General features: G+C 31.6%; 1 protein-coding gene across 1 annotated transcript; it reads right to left on the bottom strand.

Moving 5' to 3' along the window:
• Positions 1 to 14,267: 14,267 nt before the first annotated feature.
• On the bottom strand, positions 14,268 to 14,963 carry LOC149198144 (uncharacterized). The gene has a single exon (XM_089408933.1). It carries the CDS (start codon positions 14,961 to 14,963, stop codon positions 14,268 to 14,270), a length of 696 nt encoding a protein of 231 aa, XP_089265059.1.
• Positions 14,964 to 21,604: the final 6,641 nt, after the last annotated feature.

Genomic DNA, 21,604 nt, shown 5'->3' with positions numbered 1-21,604 from the left:
CATTTGTGAAGCCACACAACTTCACTCCCTCTACTCGTTTGTACCATAGTCCAAACTAGGTAGTGCCTCTAAGGTACTGTAAAACATGCTTAGTTTCCTTCCAAAATAGTTTGGTTGACCTAACCATAGCTTGGCTTAGTTGGTTGACTGCACAACACATATCTGGTCATGTGTTCACAAGATACATGAGTGGACCCACTAGTTGCCAATAAATGGTAGCATCCACTTCTTCACATGAAGTGGCATCCTCCTTCCTCTAGTTGTTCATTAGAGGTGTCTCCATGGGTTTACAACTCTCCATGTAGAATCTCTGCAATATCTCATTTGTATACTTTCCTTGAGAGACAAACAATTCCCCATCACCTTGTCATACTTCCAACCTGAGAAAGTAGTGCATGAGACCCATGTCCTTCATTTCAAATTCCTTTGCAAGGTCCTCCTTGCAAGATATGATCAAGTGCTCATCACTAGTTAAAATAAAATTATCAACATATAAGACAATAATAAGAAATTTATCTTCTATCGAGATGTAATGCAGTTTACGTCCACTTCACTTATGGTGAAGCCCAAACCGGTGAGATAACTATCGTTATTTGTGTGCTAAGCACGAGGTGCTTGTTTCAGATCGTACAATGCTCACTTGAGTTTGCACACATGAGACTCTTGATCAAATGTCTCAAAACTTTTTTGTTACTATATGTACACCTCCTCCTTAATAACCCCATTGATAAATGTTGTTTTTACACCCATCTCGTGGATATCCCACCCCATTTGCATAGCGAGACCAATAATTGATCTAATGGATGAGTACCTTGCTACAAGAGAAAAGGTCTCTTCACAGTCAATTCCCTCAACTTGATAGTACCCCTTGGCCACAAATTTGGCATTATACTTCTTTATGTTTTCGTTTGTTGTCTGCTTCACCTTGAAGATCCATATCAAACCCACTATTGATTTATATGACGGTCTTGGGACCTTTTCCCAAACACTATTCTTTGCAATGGATTCATATTCCTCCACCATTGCATCAACCCATATAGTTTGCTCTATTTCTTCCTCAAAATAGGATGGCTCAATCTCTATAAGTTCAATCATAAGAGCCATGTAGCGAGTGTACGGTCTCTGAGGTGACCTCCTTTGCTTATGCAAATTTTAAGGATATCCCACATTCTCCCTTGCATCCTGCACAAGTCTACCAACTTCCTTAGTTCATTTTATGCCTTCTCTCGAGGTTTTTCTTTAGTGAATGTCGCAACTCTCTGCTCCACAATTTATGGTTTCTCTACAACTTCCCAAGGCTCCTCTTTTGGAGATAAAATATCATCTTTTGGTGGGATCTAAAGCTCCTTGTCAAGAGAGAACCACATAGATTTCTCCTCATCAAAATTTACATCCCTTCACATAATTATCATTGTGAGTGATGCAAAGTACACATGTTAGTTGTGGGGAGTTTCTGTGTAACCCAGAAATACCACCAATTCTGTAGCCAACTAAATATTATTCCTTGATTTTGTTAGCACTACAATATTTCTCTAGAGTTTATATGAAAGAAATGATTGGAGGTAACCACAAACCTACTTTGGAGATTAGGATCTAGCCTTCCTAATGCTCACAGAGGGCTCTCCCTTTATGATTTGACTTTTTTTAGTTAATTGATTTTAGGCTAGTTATGATTGTACTTGGGTTTTGATTTGGATTTGGTGGTGAGATCAGTGACTTAGATGGATAGAGGGATGTCTTTTACTATTGGGCTATGGGGTCAAATGTCAAGCAAACAGGATTGGATCAAGTTGTAAAAATAGTGTCTACAGGGCAAGGTAGTAGAGTTATTTCAGATCTTAAGGCTGGGATGGTGAAGTGGTTTTCAATCGGATCAAGGGAGCAATTAAGGGTTCCTTAGACCGGATTATGAAAGAAGTGAAAGAGGTCAACTCGAATGGGATAGAAATTAAGGATTCTCAAATCTAGATATCATAAGAAAACATAGAAATGATTAATTGTTCAAGACAGAGTGTACTTAAACAAATTCTAAAATAAATTTCGAGTTAATTCATTCACTTTAGATAACATGTAAGTTTGTGAAATACATAATAAGATAAAAATTTTGATAAAAGAAAATACTTCACTATAATAGCTCAAGACATGAATCTTGTAATGCAATCTCTACTAGTGACTTGAAAAATTTGTACAATAACCCTCAGGTTTCTGATCAATACAACTCTACAAATGCATATCAATCCACATTCAATACTTCGAATTATGAAGTATTTATACAAAAATAGTTTACAAAATATCCCAAATTGCCTTGGGAATTAATCTAGGAGAAAGAAATATCTTCATGCAAGAAGATAGAGACAAATGTTCAACTGTTGTATGCTATCCCTATTTATTTGGTTGTGTTTTCTTTATTCTTTGATATTTTGATGTTTATTCTCTGCCTTGCTCTTGGTCTTCAGGTTGGATGTTCTTTTTACTTTTCCTTTTAAATGATACTCTTTACCTAGATGGCCTGTTACTTTTCCTTTACTGTGCTTTTTAACTTTGACTCTGCATTTTTATAGCAAGTCATTTAACTTCTCCCATGTGTCTGGTAATTGAATATTTACCATCCTCCTGTAAATTTCATTTGCTTCTGTGTACTTGGCAAAAGTGGGTTTATTTACAAAAATGTGTTTTACCTCATGCTGGAGGTAAATCAGGTTCTCAAATGTCTGATATAGAACCTTTCCAGTAGACATCCCCTAATAAATTCCAATACTATCTAGTCCATTTGATTTCTCTAAATCTTTACCCCTAATAAATTCCAATACTACCTAGTCCATTTAATGCACTTTGCTCTTACTTTAATATCATAGATATACAAGTGCTAAGTGATAGAATTTTATGATGTAAAATAAATTTGAATTCTATGTGATTATGAAAATTAGCTTTAAATCAAAAATCATGCAAGGGTAACCACAAATAAATAGTGCGGAGACATGGTCACCTACCTCTTTAAATGAATTAATCGCTCAGTTGGTCCTTACCATTATGTCGATGTCAATTTATTTTATTTTATATCTGACAAAATTTAATTTATCAATAACCTAACATACACTTTTGTAAAATAGGGTACAAAGTTGGCTGTCACAATGCTTTCAATCAATCTGATTGAGTTGATTTTGTCTTGTTTCACTGGATATGCTATACATTGAATAAAAATTTTATAGACATACATGCATGTAGTTGTAAAAGATAGCAAATTTAAAATGAAACTTTGAAGGAAAAGAAAGTGCTAAAATCACACATCATATTTATGGACATACATGCATCTAGTTGTAAAAGATGAAAATTTGAAATAAAACTATGAAGGACAAGGATGTGCTAAAATCACACACGACAATGCAAAGAGAAACTAACATCACAAGTTATTCGAAATCAAAAACATTAGAGAGGCATGAACCATTTTCCAATCTTTGAAAATTGCTTTACTCTCTTATATGTCAACCATATTTTGTCTTTGGTGAGAAATACACATTCTACATTTTAGTTTTCTCAATGCTACCTATCATTAAAGAAACCTTTTAGTTTTCTCAATGCTACCTATCATTAAAGAAAATTTAGTTGAAAAATTAATCCCATTAAAAAATTTATGATAATTTAGTTCAAAAATTAATCCCATTAAAAAAATCACAAATGTAAAAAAAAAATGTTGTATGAGATGAAAGTGTGCAGAAGAAATGTTCAAAGTGGCATATATGTACAGAGGGAAGAAGATGCAGAACACACCGCTCCACTTCTTCATGTTTTGCATAACACCTTTTCATCTTTAGCATCTCCTGCTGATGTAACAAGGGGCTCCACATTCGATAAACTATAAAAATACATAAGCTTATGTCATAGTAAAATAACCAACAAACCTGAATTATCCAATGATTAAAAAGACTTAAGAATACTCACAACATAGGAAAGCGAGGGCCGCAATTATTGAAATTTTGGTTATCTTCCGCATTCATGATGTTTGTATACTTGGTTTATAATTATGCTTAAATGGCATTTAAAATAGGTGTTCCTTATTGATAACAAGGAATATCATATATAAGAAAACTAAAATTTTTTGAACATAAATAAGATTTAGTACTGATAGACAAGAATTGGTACTGATGATAGATAAGAATTAGTACTGATCTAGGAGGGAGGTTTTTGTTAATTGATCTATTATCTCCAAAATCCTCGGGTAATTTTCCAAAATTAATCTGTATAGGTTTGCATTTTTTTAAATAGTGACTAAAACAACAACAAAATCTCGAAAAATACACCTCAAACATGGCTCCATAGTTTCTAAACCATGAAGTCGGGGTAAAATATAAAAGAGGCTTTTTGAAATCAGTGCTTTTAAAACACAAACCTCCTTTGGGTTTTTAAAATTCATTAAAAGTTGCTTGTAAGCTCTGTTTGAAGAGGAACAATAAAACGAGAAAAAATATAGCTACTTGATGATTAACTAAAAGTAAACCAAAATGTTAAATATCTATTAGGGTTTGGTAAAAAAAAATTATGGTTTATGTTATATTGTTTTTCTGAAGTCATCTTAACATTTTTCTATGTCTTCTACAACTTAAGCAAGGATATCCAACTTATTTTGACTCTTAGAAATAATTTCTTCTTATTTTCAATTCTTGCTTAACAAATTTTTCCTCTAGAATTCAATTTCTCTTTTAAAAAGTCCCTTGTCAAATTGAAAGTGCTTTCCTTCTTCCTATAGTCTCTTATTCCCATAATAAAATTTGTTTCCTTAATTTTCTTTCTTTGTGTTTTCCTTCTGGTGCTTTATGAGCACTTACATGGTTTTCTTCCTCTATCCTTATATAATCATTAGTGTCCTCAGCTCTAACTTTGATTTCTTTTGAAATTTCATTCCTCTTGTTCTCTCTGTATCTATTTAAGTTTCTTTATAAATGATCACTTCACTATTTGCTGCTATATATTCTTTCATGGTTTACCATATTGTCTTCATGTTTTGCAATTCTTATTTACCTGTTTCTAAAACCTCTTCCAACATTGTTAAATGTTCATTTAAGATTCTATTACCTTTCATTAAACATCTATTTGTCAGTATATTCCCTGTTATTAGGCTTCTAAAATTTTCAACCTTATCTTGGCCTTCATTGGTTCCAGGAAACAGACATCTGATTACCAAATAAAAAGTGTAAATATAGTACTATAAATGGTTAACTTTCTTGTGAGTCGCCTTCATTGATTCCGGGAAACAGAGATCTGATTATCAAATAAAAAGTGTAAATATAGGACTATAAATGGTTAACTCTTCTTGTGAGTCTCTTGAACTATTATTTTCTGCCTTTTAGTTTCCATTTGAAAAGAACAAAATGATTTCAAATTAAACAAAGCGAATTTCATAATTCTCAATTCCACTCATTCTTCAATTTGAGCCCCAATGAAAAGAAAAAAAATTGAAGCCGTTATGAGTCACCCAACAACGATAAGAGGAATGTCGGATCAGAGGATCAGGGCAGCAGGTATAAGAGGATTGTCGGATAAGGGATCAGAGAAGCAGGTCAGATGACAGCGTTTCACGACTTTCGACCTGTATTCGTTTAAACATGCCCATCCCGACAATGCGCCCTGGACTGAGAATGCATCGAAAACCGAGCAAAATGCTTGAGATTGGCTCCTCCTGCAACACGACATTAAAAATGAAGAAAATAAGGACACGACTACTATGACTGTCACTACCCAGGAGGAAGGTCCTGTTTAACTGGTCGCATCCCACTCGCTTCATTATCGTGAACGCAACGGAGAGAAGCAGAAGCTTTAACCACTATCGGCACGCGAGCCGTGGAGTGAGCTTGGCCTTGTATCGTCCATTGTTCGATTCTACAACAAAAACACAACAGGGACAGTTATGGCAGATGTCCTGTAATCCTCGTACGGAAAACTCTTGCCATATGAGTATATCATGTCTGCAGATTTAGAAGACGACACTGTCACTACAACAACTTCAGTATTAATGGACAAATTGACAAGTGGTTTTTTAGGTTTTCATCATTGATTACATCTTTACATGCTCATGCGCAAAACTGAAGTTGTAACAAACCCCAACCCTATGCACTTGATATTGAGTCGACCGGTTATCAATGGAAAGTCGTTCATTAATCCATTGTATTATAAGAATTCGATGAAGTAAGGTTTGGTAAAAGAGTTAAAGTTATCAAATTTATGTGAGCGGTTTTGAGTAGATGATTTTTGGTCGCATGTGGTATCTAAATCCATGAAATAAATGTATAAAGTTACTAAAGTTTTCAAAATATAATATTTGAGGAGTGCCAGATTTCAGTAGAGTGAGGTCATTATGTAGGCCAACTTCACTACTTTTAATTCAAATTATGATTATTTTTAAGATTTAAAATATATTAAATTTATTATTAATAATAATTTTTCATGCAAAATATTTTGAAAATAAAAAATAATATTTAAATGCTATATAAAAATATCTTTATTAATATTTTTAATTTATTTATAAATTTGAAATTTTAATAAAAAGTAATAAGTGATAGTAACTTATTTTTTATTAATATGTTTATAAACTGGAATTTTTTTATTAATATATTTATAAAGTCGAAATTTTAATCAAAGTGATAGTCATATATTTCTCATCAAAAGTGGACGGAAGAATTGATACATTGATACATTGTTGCTTCATTGTCTCAAGGATAAATTGTTGCTTCATTTTCTCACTCATAATGAGGTGGAACGACTTTTAAATACCCTAACATAATACTGTTTGTGATGGCCATCCATCTAAAATGATTATACTCTAAAGATTATCTGGGTAGGTTTTTTATTTTTCTGTCTCCTTACTTTTTCATCTCTATTTCTTTTTTGAATAAATGTATTAAAGATGTTCATTATTGCATTAGTTATCTATTTTATTTTTGAAAGTATAGACTTAAGCTAAATTTATTTAGCAAATAGATTTTATATTTTTTATCTTTTTTGTTTTATAAATAAAGTATTCAGCATGTTAATCATTGCATTAATTATTAGCTTTATTTTTATAAGATATGGATTTATTATAAATTATCAGATTTATTTTTATAAAATATGGATTTATTATAAATTTATATTGCAAATGGATTTTACATATGCATTTTTGTAGTAGTTGATTACTTTATAAATAATTTGAATTTATATAATGATGTTTTCATTATTGCAACTCATTTCTTAAATTCAATCATTTTCACTTATATTTTGAATTCATTTATTATGATTTTGGACTAACACTTTAGAGATGAGCCCAAAAGCAAGGAAATTCACTACTAAGCAAATTCACTATTAAGTTTTGAATATTAGTACCATTTTCTTATTAAATTTCAAATACTAGTATTTATTTTCTCATTACATGATCAAATTCATATTATCAATAAAATCTTTAAAATAATGTCTATAAATAAGAAAAAAACTAAGTGATATCACATGCTCTTACTAACTTTTTTGGCTTGTAAGACATCTACTAACATTATCACTAGATTCACACCCCTTCATCTCACCCATGGCAAGGTGGTAGTTTTACCCATTGTATATCATATCTACTCCCTTCATACCAATCCCTTAAAACAATGAACACCTAACAAAGACTTAGGTACTAAAGTGGTCAATAATGTTCTAAATCTTAATACAATTAAAACTTGGACCCTCACATCTTCTATGAAAGAGATCTTGATCTTGTATATAATCAAGTTGGAGAAAATTTCTAACAAGGTCCTCACATTATTAAAAAATGTCTATGAAAATGGGCATATTTATTGTAGGATCCAAACAAGAGTTTCTCCCTAGCCCTGATCATATATGCTCTTTATTAATAAATATTAACCCTATATTACCTATTTCCTTTATTAATTCCTCTAGTTGTTTTACTTCCTATTGTAAAAAACTTAATGCAACCCAAACATAAATCTTATGATACATAAACATTAATCATAGTTGTAAGTACATTAAATGACCCTTGTCTCATATAGATCTTTTGTATGCTTATATGATAATTACCCATAAATTTTCCTTAAAATTTTTGTTTGATAAATATTTTTTTTTTAGTGTTAAACTCACACACACATTAAGCAGGAAATATAGAATTTTTGTTTATTGATTTTTTTATTATTATATCATTTTACCTTTTCATTAGGATGAATGAAAGTTATCTTTATCTTCCTCAATCAGATTCAATTCTTACAAATGGCAAGAGAATGGGAGGTATTGCATGTATCCCTCATATTAAAATGTTTTAATTCAAAGATTTTTTTTACTTTAAATTTTGTTTAAGACTTAGTTTTTATATCAAATTGCAAAAACATTTTTTTTACTTCCATTTGTTTTATCCATGTTTTTGTATATATAAAATGAAATAAAATATATATAAATATATTTTTTATTTAAAACTCCTTAAATGAGATGTTTTAGACATTTTAGCTTTTTTCTAGGAGTATTTTCTAATAGATTTTGTGTGATGGATTTTTTCTGAAATTCAATATGGATTTGTTGGAATTGTAAGCTTGAGTTTTATAATCTACACAATCCAAGTGCCCCAAGAATTTAGTAAGATAGCTAAATCTATTTATACATTCATAAATGGATCTTTAAACTAACAAACAAATTAAAAAAAGAAAAAATCACAATCTCACTATAATGGTTAATCATATTGTACTTTTACAAAATATTAATTTTCCCAATAATAATGGGTTGATTAGAAATAATATATAGATATTAAAAAAAATATGCTTATAGACAAATAAAAGTCTTAAATTTTTTTATAATAAAAATATAGAGAGTATTAAGGATTTTCAAAATGAAAATAAAATGTATTAGGCATAAATATTTGGAAAAATCAATTCTCAAATAATGTTAGCCCTACCTACTTGTGGCTTCAGGAAAACACATGCTTATGATAATTTTGAACACTTATTAGGTTATGGTAGCTTGAGTATCCATTTGACTGCCTTGGTATCCAAACTAACCTTTTTACACATGCAACATTTGCTAAACTGCTAGTCCAAATCTTGATGTTGTTTTTCTCTTTGGTTAATAGATTCACATACCACTCATATGAGATAAACCAGTGAAAGTTTTCATCAATACAAGAAAGTGAGTTAATCATATCACTGCAAGTGGCTTCCTTCTTTTGTCTACTAGTCATTTCTTCTTTGTACTTAAAATTACTCTCTCAATCAATAAAATTTGCATTATTATTAAACCTCAAATTTTTTAGTTCCTTATATAAACAAAAACTATTACTATTGTGAAATATGTTATAAAGGGCCTTATTAATAAATAACAATTAAAGATACCAAATCCAACATTTACTAAAAGTGAAAACAAATCTTCAAATTCCAAAACCATCCTATCCATTTACTACACTTTTCTAGTACTTTAATATCATAGATATACATTCCCTAAGTGATAGAATTTTATGATGTAAAATAAATATGAATTCTTTGTGATTATGGCAATTAGCTTATGGACTATTAATAAGAACCCTAAGTGAAAATGTGTGCAAGGAAAACCACAAATAAATAATGGAAAGAAGTGTTCAACTACCTCTACCATGAAATGACTTAATGGCTAGGTTGTTCCCCACCATTATGATGATGCCAATTCAGTATATTTTATATATTGATATAAATAAGGTGCACAAAATTTGATTTATGAATAACCTAAAACACTATTTTGAAAAATAAGGTGCAAAGGTGGTTGTCACAATGCATTCAAGTGGATTGAGATGATTTTGTCTCGTTTCAATCCATATGCTATACACCAAATAAAAAATTTATGGACACAACCATTTAGTTGCAAAGCATGAAGAGTTGAAGTGGAGCTTTGAAGAACAAGAAAAATTACCTCATTTTGGTAAGGCAAGTTCTAAAATCACACACGATGAAGGATTTAGAAATTTTATTGTAAAGATAAACACACATCATAATTTTTTAGAAATAAAAAACTTTAAAGTCACATGCAACATTTTCTAATCATTGAAAATTACTTTTCTCTATCTTCTATCAACAATATTTTGTCTTTTCTCATACTCATTCTAATATCAATTTTCTCAACATTAACTACACTTAAATAAAGTTTAGTTAAATCCAATAAGAAAAGAATTCATGAATGTACAGAAAAAGTGTTGCATGGAATGAAAGTGTGTAGAAGAAATGTGCAAAGCTACATATATGTAGAAAGGGAGGAAGATGTGGAATAGACACCTACACTTCTGCACCTTTTGCACAACACTCTTTCATCTTTAGCATATCCCAGTGACATAACAATGAAAGGGTTCTACATTCGATAGACTGTAAACATAAATAAACTTAAGTCATAGTAACATAACCAACAAGTCTGAATTATAAAATTATAAAAATAAAAAAAATCAAATTCTTCAAGATTTAAGAATACTATGAGTGTTAGTTGTCTTGATTTCTTGGAAAGTGCATCCTTAGTTTCTAATTGAGCCTAAATGGCATGTCTAATGAGTTTTAGTTGTTGATAACAATGAACATCATTTACAAGGAACACAAAAACCTTAGTTGTTGATAACAATGAACATCATTTACAAGGAACACAAAAACCTAAATTTATGAACATAGATAAGAATTAGCATTGATTAAAATATGAAATATTGAACAAAAAGTTACCACAAAACAATGAAGTATTCTATGATTACATTTATTATTAAAAATCCTTAACCCTAATTTTCCATCCAAAGTGAATTAATAGTTTAGGCCAATAGCTTTATGTTCAACATTTTGTACTTGGGAATATAAGTGCTAAAATAGTATGCGCTAGAAAATTCAAGAATGTATGCAAATAGAAACCTAAGAGAGAGCTGTAGTCTTCATCAAGCATTGTAAATTTCTTCATTCTCTTATCCTTGAAGAGAATTGGAAGTCGTTAAATATGAAATACCAAACGTAAAATTTATCCTCGTAGACTAAGGAATTCCCTAATTACATTATAATTTAAAATATTTAACCATAATTTGTCTCTACTTCCACTTGCATAATTATTTGCCATCAACAGTGAATTAATAGTTATGCTTATCGGTTTATGTTTGAGAATTTTTTCTCTAATAAGTGCTACCTCACCTATATTTTTCAAAATGTACAGAGCCTTCTAAAATCTTGAAGTGCTTGGGGCCAGAGTAGACAGCGAACACAGGAACAAAATTAAAAATCTAGTTTATAGCTACAATACTTATTGATAATTTCAAAAACTATCCATAGTTTGGTAATGTTTTACAGTAAATGAAATTTAACACTTAAGCAATGTGAACAACTTGCAGACTCATGGCATGAACCTGTGCGAATTCACTAAATTAAATGTTGAAAAGGCTTATATTTCCCCTCAATTTTTTAAATTTTTTTTTAAAATTTTATGAGTAGAAGTTAATTCATAATTATTATATATTAATACACGATTTAAATTTAATCATATCTTAAGTGGAAAAAATATACGATGTAAAATAAATGTGAAATATTTGTGATAGTGACACTTGATGGACATATTATTAATAATAAATCTATGTCAAAAAGTGTACAAGAAAAACTAGGAAGAAAAGCTTTATTGGTCATGCTACAAACTGGATAACATATTTTTGGAGACACAAAACGAAGAGCTCGGGAGGAACTTTGAACAACCGAAATGGGTGTCGGATTTTTGTAACATAAGGCCTAAGATCGTATAGAATGAAAAAATTGGAAATTGCTTTTCTCTCTTATCTGTCGACCATATTCCATTTTTTCTTAGAAATACACATTCTATTATTTAGCTTCTCAATTTTACATACCATTAAATAAAGTTTATTAGAAAAATTGATCACATTGAAAAAAGATTCATGAGTGTGGAGAAGTGTTGTGTAGGGTGGAGGTGTGAAAAAGAATGTGTGAAATGAAAAATATGTGTAGATAGTGAAAGATGTGCAAAAGGCACCTCCATCTTTATATCCCTTGCACAACACTAGTGATGTCACAATGAAGGTTCCCTTCACTTGATAGATTGCAACAAGGAATTACCTTCAATTATGATAACACAATCAACAAATCTAAATCGACTGAAAAGAAAAAAAAAAAACAAATGATTAAAGATTTAAGAATACTTACAGCTGAGAAGTATTCACATAATTGAACTTATTACATTATTAATTCTCATTTTTATTGAAAACTACACTCCTTATTGCATTTCCATAATTAAATGAATTACTTATCTATTCTAGTCTCTAGATCATAATGAAAAAACAAATGTATCCTTTTAGCCTATATGAAATAGGTACGCTTTACAAAAAATTGTTGTATTACATTAATAATTGCTAGTGAATTTATGGCTTCAAAACAAAATGCATAGCTTATGCACCATTAGAATCAGTTAAAGTGTAGCAAAGCATGAAAAATATCATGATCACTCTAGTATGAATGTGAAACATAGACATGATATTGGTCAATAGGAAAATTTGTTCAAATGCGATCAATAATAGTTTTATTCATAGGAATAAACTTTCTTGTTAGTTCTTGTAACTCTTTCAAGTGAATGTACTCTAAAAACTACCTACATGGTTTTCTATTTGAATTGATGTCAATATTGAAATATTGAATAATTATAAAAATATAATCACTATGCATGAATTGTGCCTTTCTTATTGCAATTGCTTCAATAATTATTGAAACAAACATAGTTGGTGCAACACATACATTTATTATCCATATTCAATATTTTAAATAGAATTATGGTAAAGCAAGTTCCATTATGTTATTGCAAATGTCCTTGGTTGAAATGATCTCTATGTTTTCTTATATGCAAGTAATCCATGAAGGAAATTTGATATTTTGAAATTGAATTTTCAAAATTCATTGCTTGATGGAAGAAAGTTTAGATGTGTTTCTAATATACAAAGAATCTTAGCACTTATTAAATATTCATTATGTACAATGTCATTGACATGAGCATATAGAATTCATATATTCAAGCTTGCCATTGTTAAAGTAATTGCATTAACTAGTACTCGTGTATGTATTTAGGTTTTGTTTGAGTTATGTGTTTCATTTCTTCTAATACTTTCTTGTTTACAAAAAGGTTTTTTTGTGCTATTTTCTCAAGAATATACAATGATTCCATGGTTCTGACATGTGCCAATGCTATGTAAAGTATTCCATGGGTTGATATACAATGTTAAGCCTCTTGATTTATGTATTGTTCTAGCACAAGCTAATCGTGTTGGAAATTATTTCTGTACTATAGTTTTAGAGATCTTTCTATCACTTGCCTATGGTTTTTAAACACTTAATATTGGAGTCTATTTCAATGAGATTTATTTTTCATATAGTCCATGAAACATGTTTCTTTGTAGTTTAAGAATGTCTAGATTTGCAAAGGATATCCATATTTTTTTCCGAGGAAAAAATACCGCACTTTTCTATTAATCGAGAAATAAAAAAGCTACAAAAATGAATGTGTAAACATTCAACTGAGTTCTTGTGCCATAGAGATGTTTAGATCTCCTCAATGTTTTCGTCTTAACATAACTTTTAAACAAGAGACTTTGGGAGCTCTCCTGTTCACGGCCTGAAACAGCCCTATCAAAATTTGTAAGTTTCAAAACCTGTCAACCATAGTATCTGGGCCTCCTTTATAACAGGAAAACAGCCCAATACATAGATCAAAATAAAACAAAGCAAAAACATGCAAACTATCTCTCCTGCATCAGGAATATTTCATACAAGTTCATACAGATGAAGAAAAAAGAAAGATAGAGACTAAGAGTATGGGGGGTGATCCGACACACGGATCTGATCCTGAACTTGCTCCGTTATCCTCCAAGATCCCAGAGTCTGCTGCAGACCTGTTTTAGAATACCGGTCGACTTCTTCATTTTTTTCCCTGTAAATATGAGCAATGGAGAAGATATTAAAATGTGACTTTAGTCTTTGGACTTCTTCTAACAGAGGCAACAGCATATAATTTCTGCAAATAAATTTCTCATTGACCCAGTTAACCACGTTTGCCGAGTCTCCGAAAATCTGAACTGTGAGGATATTCCTATGGATGAGCTAGCAGAGGAGCAGCTTTAAAGCTGATAATTCAGCGAAATTGTTTGTACCTGACCCAAGACCTACTGAGGCTTTTAAAGAATGCGAGGGACTTAGGTGGATTATAATTCCGACTCCAGTGATATTGTTTTGGGCTGCCCCGTCAAAGAATGCCCAGGGGATTCCCTCTCTGATAACGACATCCGCTCACTGGATTGAAGATTGTGGGCCCTCCGGTTCAGGTAAGCTGGCTAATATGGCTGAGGCCTGTAAAGCAATGACATTCACTGGTGTGACCTTTTCACTAAAGATGCAACCATTGCGGGCTATCCAGATACCCCAACAGACAATAGGAGGGAGATTTCTCATGTTTTTCTCAGGATAGTGAGTCCACCAATATTCCCATGCAGCTGATAAATTCACCCCTTCCCAATTCCCGGAGAAATTCAGGAGTCTTTTTGTTTCCTCCCAAACTGATTTAGTGAAAGGACAGCTCACAAAAAGATGCGAGACAGATTCAGAGTCAGTTTTGCAGAGAGGGCATCTGCTCGGCCCCAGCTGGAAGCGAGCTTGAAGAATATCCCACGTGGGAATTTTGTTTTTTAAAGCGCACCAAAGAAATATTCTGGCTTTTTTGGGGCATTTTAACTTGAAGAGTGGCTTCGCCCACCAAACCGGGGGTTCCCACCCCTTTCTTTTCATCAGAAAGTCATAGCCAGCCTTTGGGGAATATCGACCTGTTTCTGCATGTGCCCAAACCAACGAGTCTGGAGAATCCTTTATCCTGACATTTGAGCGATTAAGTTCCTGAATGAAGCCTTGCCATTCATCTCTCCAAAGGAGATCCAAGTCCAAATCTTCTGCTGATTTCCAGCCCTGCCCCCAAATGGACGACAAGCCCATGTTTGCTATCTGATAGAGATAATTTATTCCTTTTGTTTCAAGATGCTCAATCAGACCAGGAGATAAAGCAAACCGCTCATTACACCCTACCCAAGGGTCCTTACCAATCCGCAAACTTTCACCATTCCCCACTTGCCATGCTAGCCCTTGTTCTATAATTTTAAAGGCTTCAGTGGTAGCCTTCCAGATGATCGAGCAATTTCTCCCTTTTTTGTTTGGACTTCTGATCCATTCTTCAAGGGGAATTGGATCAATATATTTCCTTTTGACAACTCTGGTCCAAAGGTTCTCTGCTACTACAATTCGCTAGCCTGATTTTGCCGCCAAGGATTGGCAAAAGTCCACGAGTTGTTTCACTCCCCAACCTCCCCATTCTTTTGGTCTAGCAATCTTGTCCCAAGCAACCCATGGAAGCACTGAATTTTCCTTTGAGCCTGACCACAAGAATATGCTACAAATCTGCTTAATTTTATGAATAATCCCTTTGGGAATCCAAGTCAGCGCTGCCCAAAAAACAGGAATGGCTTGGAGGACTGAATTGACCAAAGTCAATCTACCAGCTCTTGATAACCACTTGAAACTCCATTGCGATATCCTCTGTTCAATTTTTGCCACTAACCAGTGCCAATCTTTTTTTCGGTATGAGGATGGCTTTAACCAAAACCCCAGGTACTTGAAAGGCAGGTCCATCTGACAGGTTTCAAAAGGCAAGATGGATGTAATTGCAGTCTCCTCTTGCCTGGTGAAACCCTCCATAATAAAATGTGACTTTCTGGGATTAATTTGAAGGCCTGTAGCTTTCAGAAACAGGTCAATGATATCTTTAAGAACTTTGACTTCGTTTAAGTTCCCATTTAAAAATAACAAAATGTCATCAACAAAAAGAAGATGAGAAATGAACAGGTTTACAGCAACCTCCAAACCTGTAAACAAGCCTGAATGCTTTGCTTTTAAGATCAGTCTACTGAGCCCCTCAGCTGCCAGAAGAAAAAGCAGCGGAGAAAGGGGACATCCTTGTCTCAGGCCTCGCTGGCCTTTGAAGAATTGAGAGGCAGCCCCATTTATCAGCACAGCAAAACTAACATTAGTAATGCACCCCTTTATCCAATTTATAAACTCCACTTTAAATCCAAGATGAGTCAATAATAATCTAAGATACGACCAACTGATCCTATCATAGGCTTTGGATAGATCAATTTTTAAAACAACCCCTTTCTTCTTTGCTTGTCTGATGATGTGGATGGTTTCCTGGGCTACACCTATAGCTTCGTGGATTTGCCGACCATCCAGAAACCCAAACTGCTCGTTTGAGATACACTCAGATAGAATAGGCTTCAATCGTACCGAAATGATCTTTGCTATAATCTTATAGATAGTATTGCACAGGGAGATAGGCCTGAAATCTTCAAAGGAGGCAGGATTCTCAGTTTTTGGAATGAGTGCTATAAAAGTAGAGTTGAATGAACTGAATATTTCACCTTTCTTTCTGGATTCCTCCACCACCTCAGTAAGCTCATCACCAATAAGATCAAAGAAATGAGAGAAGAGCTCTATAGTCCAGCCATCCGGCCCCGGGCTTTTGTCTTTTGGCATTGCTTTTATAGTACGTTCAACTTCCTCCTTATCCACTTCCCTATATAGCAAGTCTGCATCCTCCTCTTCTACAAATCTAGGAAAAGCTTGAGCTGTTCTGATAATTTCGGCTAAAGAGATCCCCCCAGGGTCATTAAAGAGGGATTGAAAATGATTCTTCCCCAAAGAAGAGATCGCTTCAAAAGATGACACCTCCCTTCCTTCGGGGTCTTTCATCTTCCAAATGGTGTTTGCATTTTTCCGGCCTTTTGAAAGGATATCCATATTATGTCATCAATTTTCCTATTTCTTGTATATTTTTTTCATATTCCATCTATGCCATTAGCAAGGCCATCCTCTATATAATAGTTTCCTACATATAAATCAATGAAAAAATTGCATGTGATAAGAATTTTTAGTAATAATCTCATTTTTTTCTCATATGCTACAAAACCTATTTCCTTACTCTCATCTTCATCAATCACATCAAAAACTATTAGTTCTTCCTTTACATGTAACAACATTTTCTAGTTGTACTTCTATACATCTTTTTCTTATAAAATAGATATAGATATAAGAGATATAATGGAACAAGCCTATAGCACTTATTGTTTATATATTCCATTTCTTCACCATATTGTTGATTCAATCACATTTCTTTAAGGATTTCAACGGATTTTTGTCTTTTTCACTCATTGTGATATGTAATTCATATCATTTTACTTTTACTTCCGAAATTTGTTGTTATTTCCTTTACTAAGATTGGTTTCTCAAAAGTTGGAGGATATTTGGTGGGTTGCACTTGAAATAATTCACTTGAAAATATTATATTAATATTTCTAAAATAGGCCAACCAACTATGCTTTATTTCCCATAGGTGTTTGTCAACCTGGTATAAGAATTTTGCACCTATCAAAAATGCCTCATCAACCAGCATAGCCATGATTTTTTTGCAGTGTTTTGTCAATGTGTCTCATTTTTCTCCTTTAAGCTAAAAAAATATAGAATGCAATGTTATACCGCCAGCATTGAACATTCTCTTCCTTGTATATGTTGTAGTGATTCCTTTTAGTTGACCTGGTTCATATTCCAATATGTTGGGTGTACATGCGAACTAGAGATTGGAATAATGTTATTGCAATATTTGCTTTTCCAACACTCACACCACCTGTTACAGATGTATATATTGGCGGATCTGAAATTTATTTTCTGTCAATGTTTCTTTCACTATTTTTTCTTACTCTCTGTTCAACATTCTCATGACTTGATATAAGAAAAAATCTTCTAATATATGTGGTTATTTTATGATTTGATAAGGACTCTCAACTATTTATTTTCCATTTTTGACCTTTTGCAAATATTCGAAATTTGGTTTGATATTGTATTTTTGAAAATGTCTTTCATTATTGATTTCTTGATATGTAGGTATATCTTTTTCAAATAATTCACTCTCTTTATTTTAAAGATTAGCTGTTATCCTGTCAATGTGAATCAACATCATTACAATTTTGTTTGTGATTTTTTTTTACTTGCATTTTTTGATTTCTTTAAATAATATATATCCATTTTTTCAAATCTAATGTTATTATTTAAAAATGTTCTTGTCAATATGATATGTGACATACCACATTAATCACTCTTTATAATAGTTATTACGATCAATATCTTTATTGTGCTTGATGTATCTTATAATGTATGGTTTCTAAGTCCCTCCTCTCTTCTTTCCTTGTAGTGTATATCATGATGTAAATTCTGCTAAGCATACATGTTTAATGTTTTATGGTCATCGTACATAGAGATTGATAATTGATAAACATGCTATGTTATATGAATCATATCCTTCATGTTCTAGCTCTTTTGGTTTTCTTAGTAAAAATGTTCTATCATCTATTTTTAAAGTATTAATAAATATACATTTTCTTGAACTATTATTTAGTGGAAACGACAATACTATATATACATATTGTTGTGCAAACATTTGTTGCAAGTTTAATAAATATTTTCCAAGTCTTGCAATTGTACCTATAACATCACTATCTATTTTGTGACATTCATTTCATATATATTTAAACATTAACTTAATTGTTTTATCTAACTTTGTCATGTATAAAATATAATAAGTAGCTCTAGCATATGAGTCAAGTACAAATTGAACATCACTATTTCCACCCTAGATTAATAGAATATGCCTAGCAAAGCTATTACTCCATATGTCTATTAGTTCTCCTTTCAATAGAATTGTTCTTTTTAGAGTATATTGGGTTGCACAGATGTAGTCACCTCTATTAACTAAGAATTCTATTAGCTTTTTATTAAATTATCTCCAAAATCCATGGTAGTTTTATAATCATTAATAATGAAAATAAGATCACCTTATACTTAACAAATTTCTTAAATATCAAAATTGTAATTGTACATTTTATTATTTTATATTTTAAATTTATTATTTTAATATCTTAATTATTAGTTTTTTTAATCAATAATAATGAAATATAATTATTATAATATAAAATGTATTTCCAAAATTATTATTATTATTATTTATTTTTATCATTTAATTTTTTCTTTTATTTAATTATTTTATTTTTATATTTTCTTTTAAAAATTAAAACTATCTAAAAGTCTTTTATATATATATAATTTTTGTTTTCATTTTACTATTTAAATCTTATCATTATTTATTGTCCAAAATTAATTAAATAACATATTTTAAAATTATATATATATATATATATATATATATATATATATATATATATATATATAGATATATATATAATTTCTTGTAAGTATCATTTATCATATTATTTTAATAATTATTTTTGTAATAAGAAAAAATTAAAAATAATAATTTAATTTTTCCCTTGAAAATTAATAGTTATATTAAAAATAACAAAATAATAAAATTCAAAATTTTATAAACTATTTCAATTTATGTTTAAAAAATATTATACAAAGTTAATATTAAACTAGAGAAACTATATAGATAAAATAGTTGGTAAATTTCAATATTCATAAAAAAAATTTACCTCATCATATATTTCACATGGTTAAGATTTAGAAAAAAAAATATATGAAATAAGTTATAACTTTATTTTAAATACTTCCTGCCTGATCCTCTTCATTGGATCTAGCCTTTTGTCCATTGAAAGCATCATTATGATTAAGTATCTCACGTAAAAGAAAAAGGTATATTCCATGGAAACCAACAGGTTCCACAAAATGACTCCTAACTCTAGCTAAAATCCCCATCTTCAGCTTAGATAAGGCTAACATAAGGATGCCTAGTCTTGGCTAGACCATTTGGGGGTAAAGGAGGAGATCATCTTGGAGAACAGGGATAATATTAAAATTATTATTACTTCCAAATTTAAGGATATGTTGTGAGATGATAAGGAGTTAGAGGGAAAAAGGAAAATAAGGTATTATAAGGACGTGATCAAGCCCAATATTTATAACTAGAATTATCTTTTTGTCCTAACCAATGCTAAGAAGAAAATGAAAATTTGCAAAAAAACAACTAATATTCATGAGCTTCAAAGTGAAATTGGGTGTTGCTCAATTCCAAAAACACCCTCGGATGAAAGAGTTTGTCACCTTTGTGATAATAAGAGGGTTGATGATGAAAAAAACATTCTCTTGGATTTCCTTGCTCTTACTTACATTTGATATAATTTTCAAAATCTTTGCCGAACTACCAACCCTTTTTATTTGATAAGTCAACAAAACTATGGTGACTTGGGAACACTTTTCTCCCTTTTTTTCGATCATATAAATAAAATATTAAAGAATCTCAACTAATCTCTTACTTTCTTAAGGTATGATAAACCATATTGGTCTTAGCGAATTTTAATCATCATCAACATCATTCTTAATTATGGAAGGAATTAATATATGTGTTACACATATATACATTTAAGATTAAATGAAATACTCCCTACATTACTCATGAAAACAAATTCTAGGGTTTTTTTATTTTTATTTTGAGTGTTTACTAGTCTCAATCTTGGACATGTGGGTTATGGGCCCATAATTTATGTCTATTTCATCACCTCTTCTCCCAAGGTAGTGATCAATCCCCATCAAAATTTGTGTAGAGTTTGAAATGGTCGAACACTACTTTAATTCTCGCACTTCTCATTAACGAGTCTACATGCAACATTAATGCTAGAATCATGCTAAATTTGTTCTTTTGTATGGACTACTCTTCCTTCTAGTTCTGCTAAGGCTTAATTATTCTCGTTCTCAAGGAAATATCATTGTCCCTTTCTTAGTAGGTTCATAAGCTTGTGATTCACCTCCAGGAAGACCCATGTTGGAGTTTCTCTTTCCTACAATAGCCATTGTAATCCCCCTCCCACATTTACCCAGTTTCACTAGCTTACGAGGGTAGAAATGAGTGGAGGGATACTATGACATGAATCAACCTCCTACATATATTTAAGGAAGTGGAATCAACAAACAAAAACTTTATTGACCTTCCTCAGGAGCTATAAGACCCACAAGAGTTAAACAACCCCTCCTAGTGCCCAAACCTTAAGTTAACTTTCTTTTTCAACGATATGGAGTCCCATACGCTCACATAACACTGCCTGAATTTGATCCTAGCCTTATAGTCACATGTATAATACTGCAAGTGAGAGACTAGACTCTCTTTTACCTAATTCTGTGCCAGTGACAATGACATCTAGGCCACTTTTTTAGGGCTAGTTTCTAGACCATTGCCGAGAACTTGATGAGACTTTCCAAAACAATAAATGACACAAGGAAAAAAAATTCAACACAAAAACATTAACAAGGAATTGACCTAGCCAATCTTGGCCATGATAGTCATTCCGTCAAACACATGGTGAACATGTAATCTACAGGCCATGAATTCATATTTGAACATAGGGGTCTGAAACTTATTTTAGATTCACCAATAAGGTCTAATGCCCTTTCATAACAACTGCAATAACATTTGTTAGTCCATTCATTCATAAACTTTTATGAAACCAACTCACAAAAAGATAGAAAATATAGCTCAACAACTTAAAAATCAGCCTCTTCGTGGGGACAACCTCTTTTAT

This window comes from Pinus tabuliformis, chromosome 2_2, assembly GCF_031772625.1.
Source record: "Pinus tabuliformis cultivar Carrire ecotype Pingquan chromosome 2_2, CPIR1, whole genome shotgun sequence".
Classification (NCBI taxonomy): Eukaryota; Viridiplantae; Streptophyta; class Pinopsida; order Pinales; family Pinaceae; genus Pinus; species Pinus tabuliformis.
Note: the sequence above shows the minus strand (reverse complement) of the source record. Positions and strands in the feature narration are given on the sequence as shown.

Excerpts from the sequence above, each read along its gene's own strand:
- LOC149198144 (XM_089408933.1), bottom strand. The coding sequence starts at position 14,963 with ATGGGCTTGTCGTCCATTTGGGGGCAGGGCTGGAAATCAGCAGAAGAT.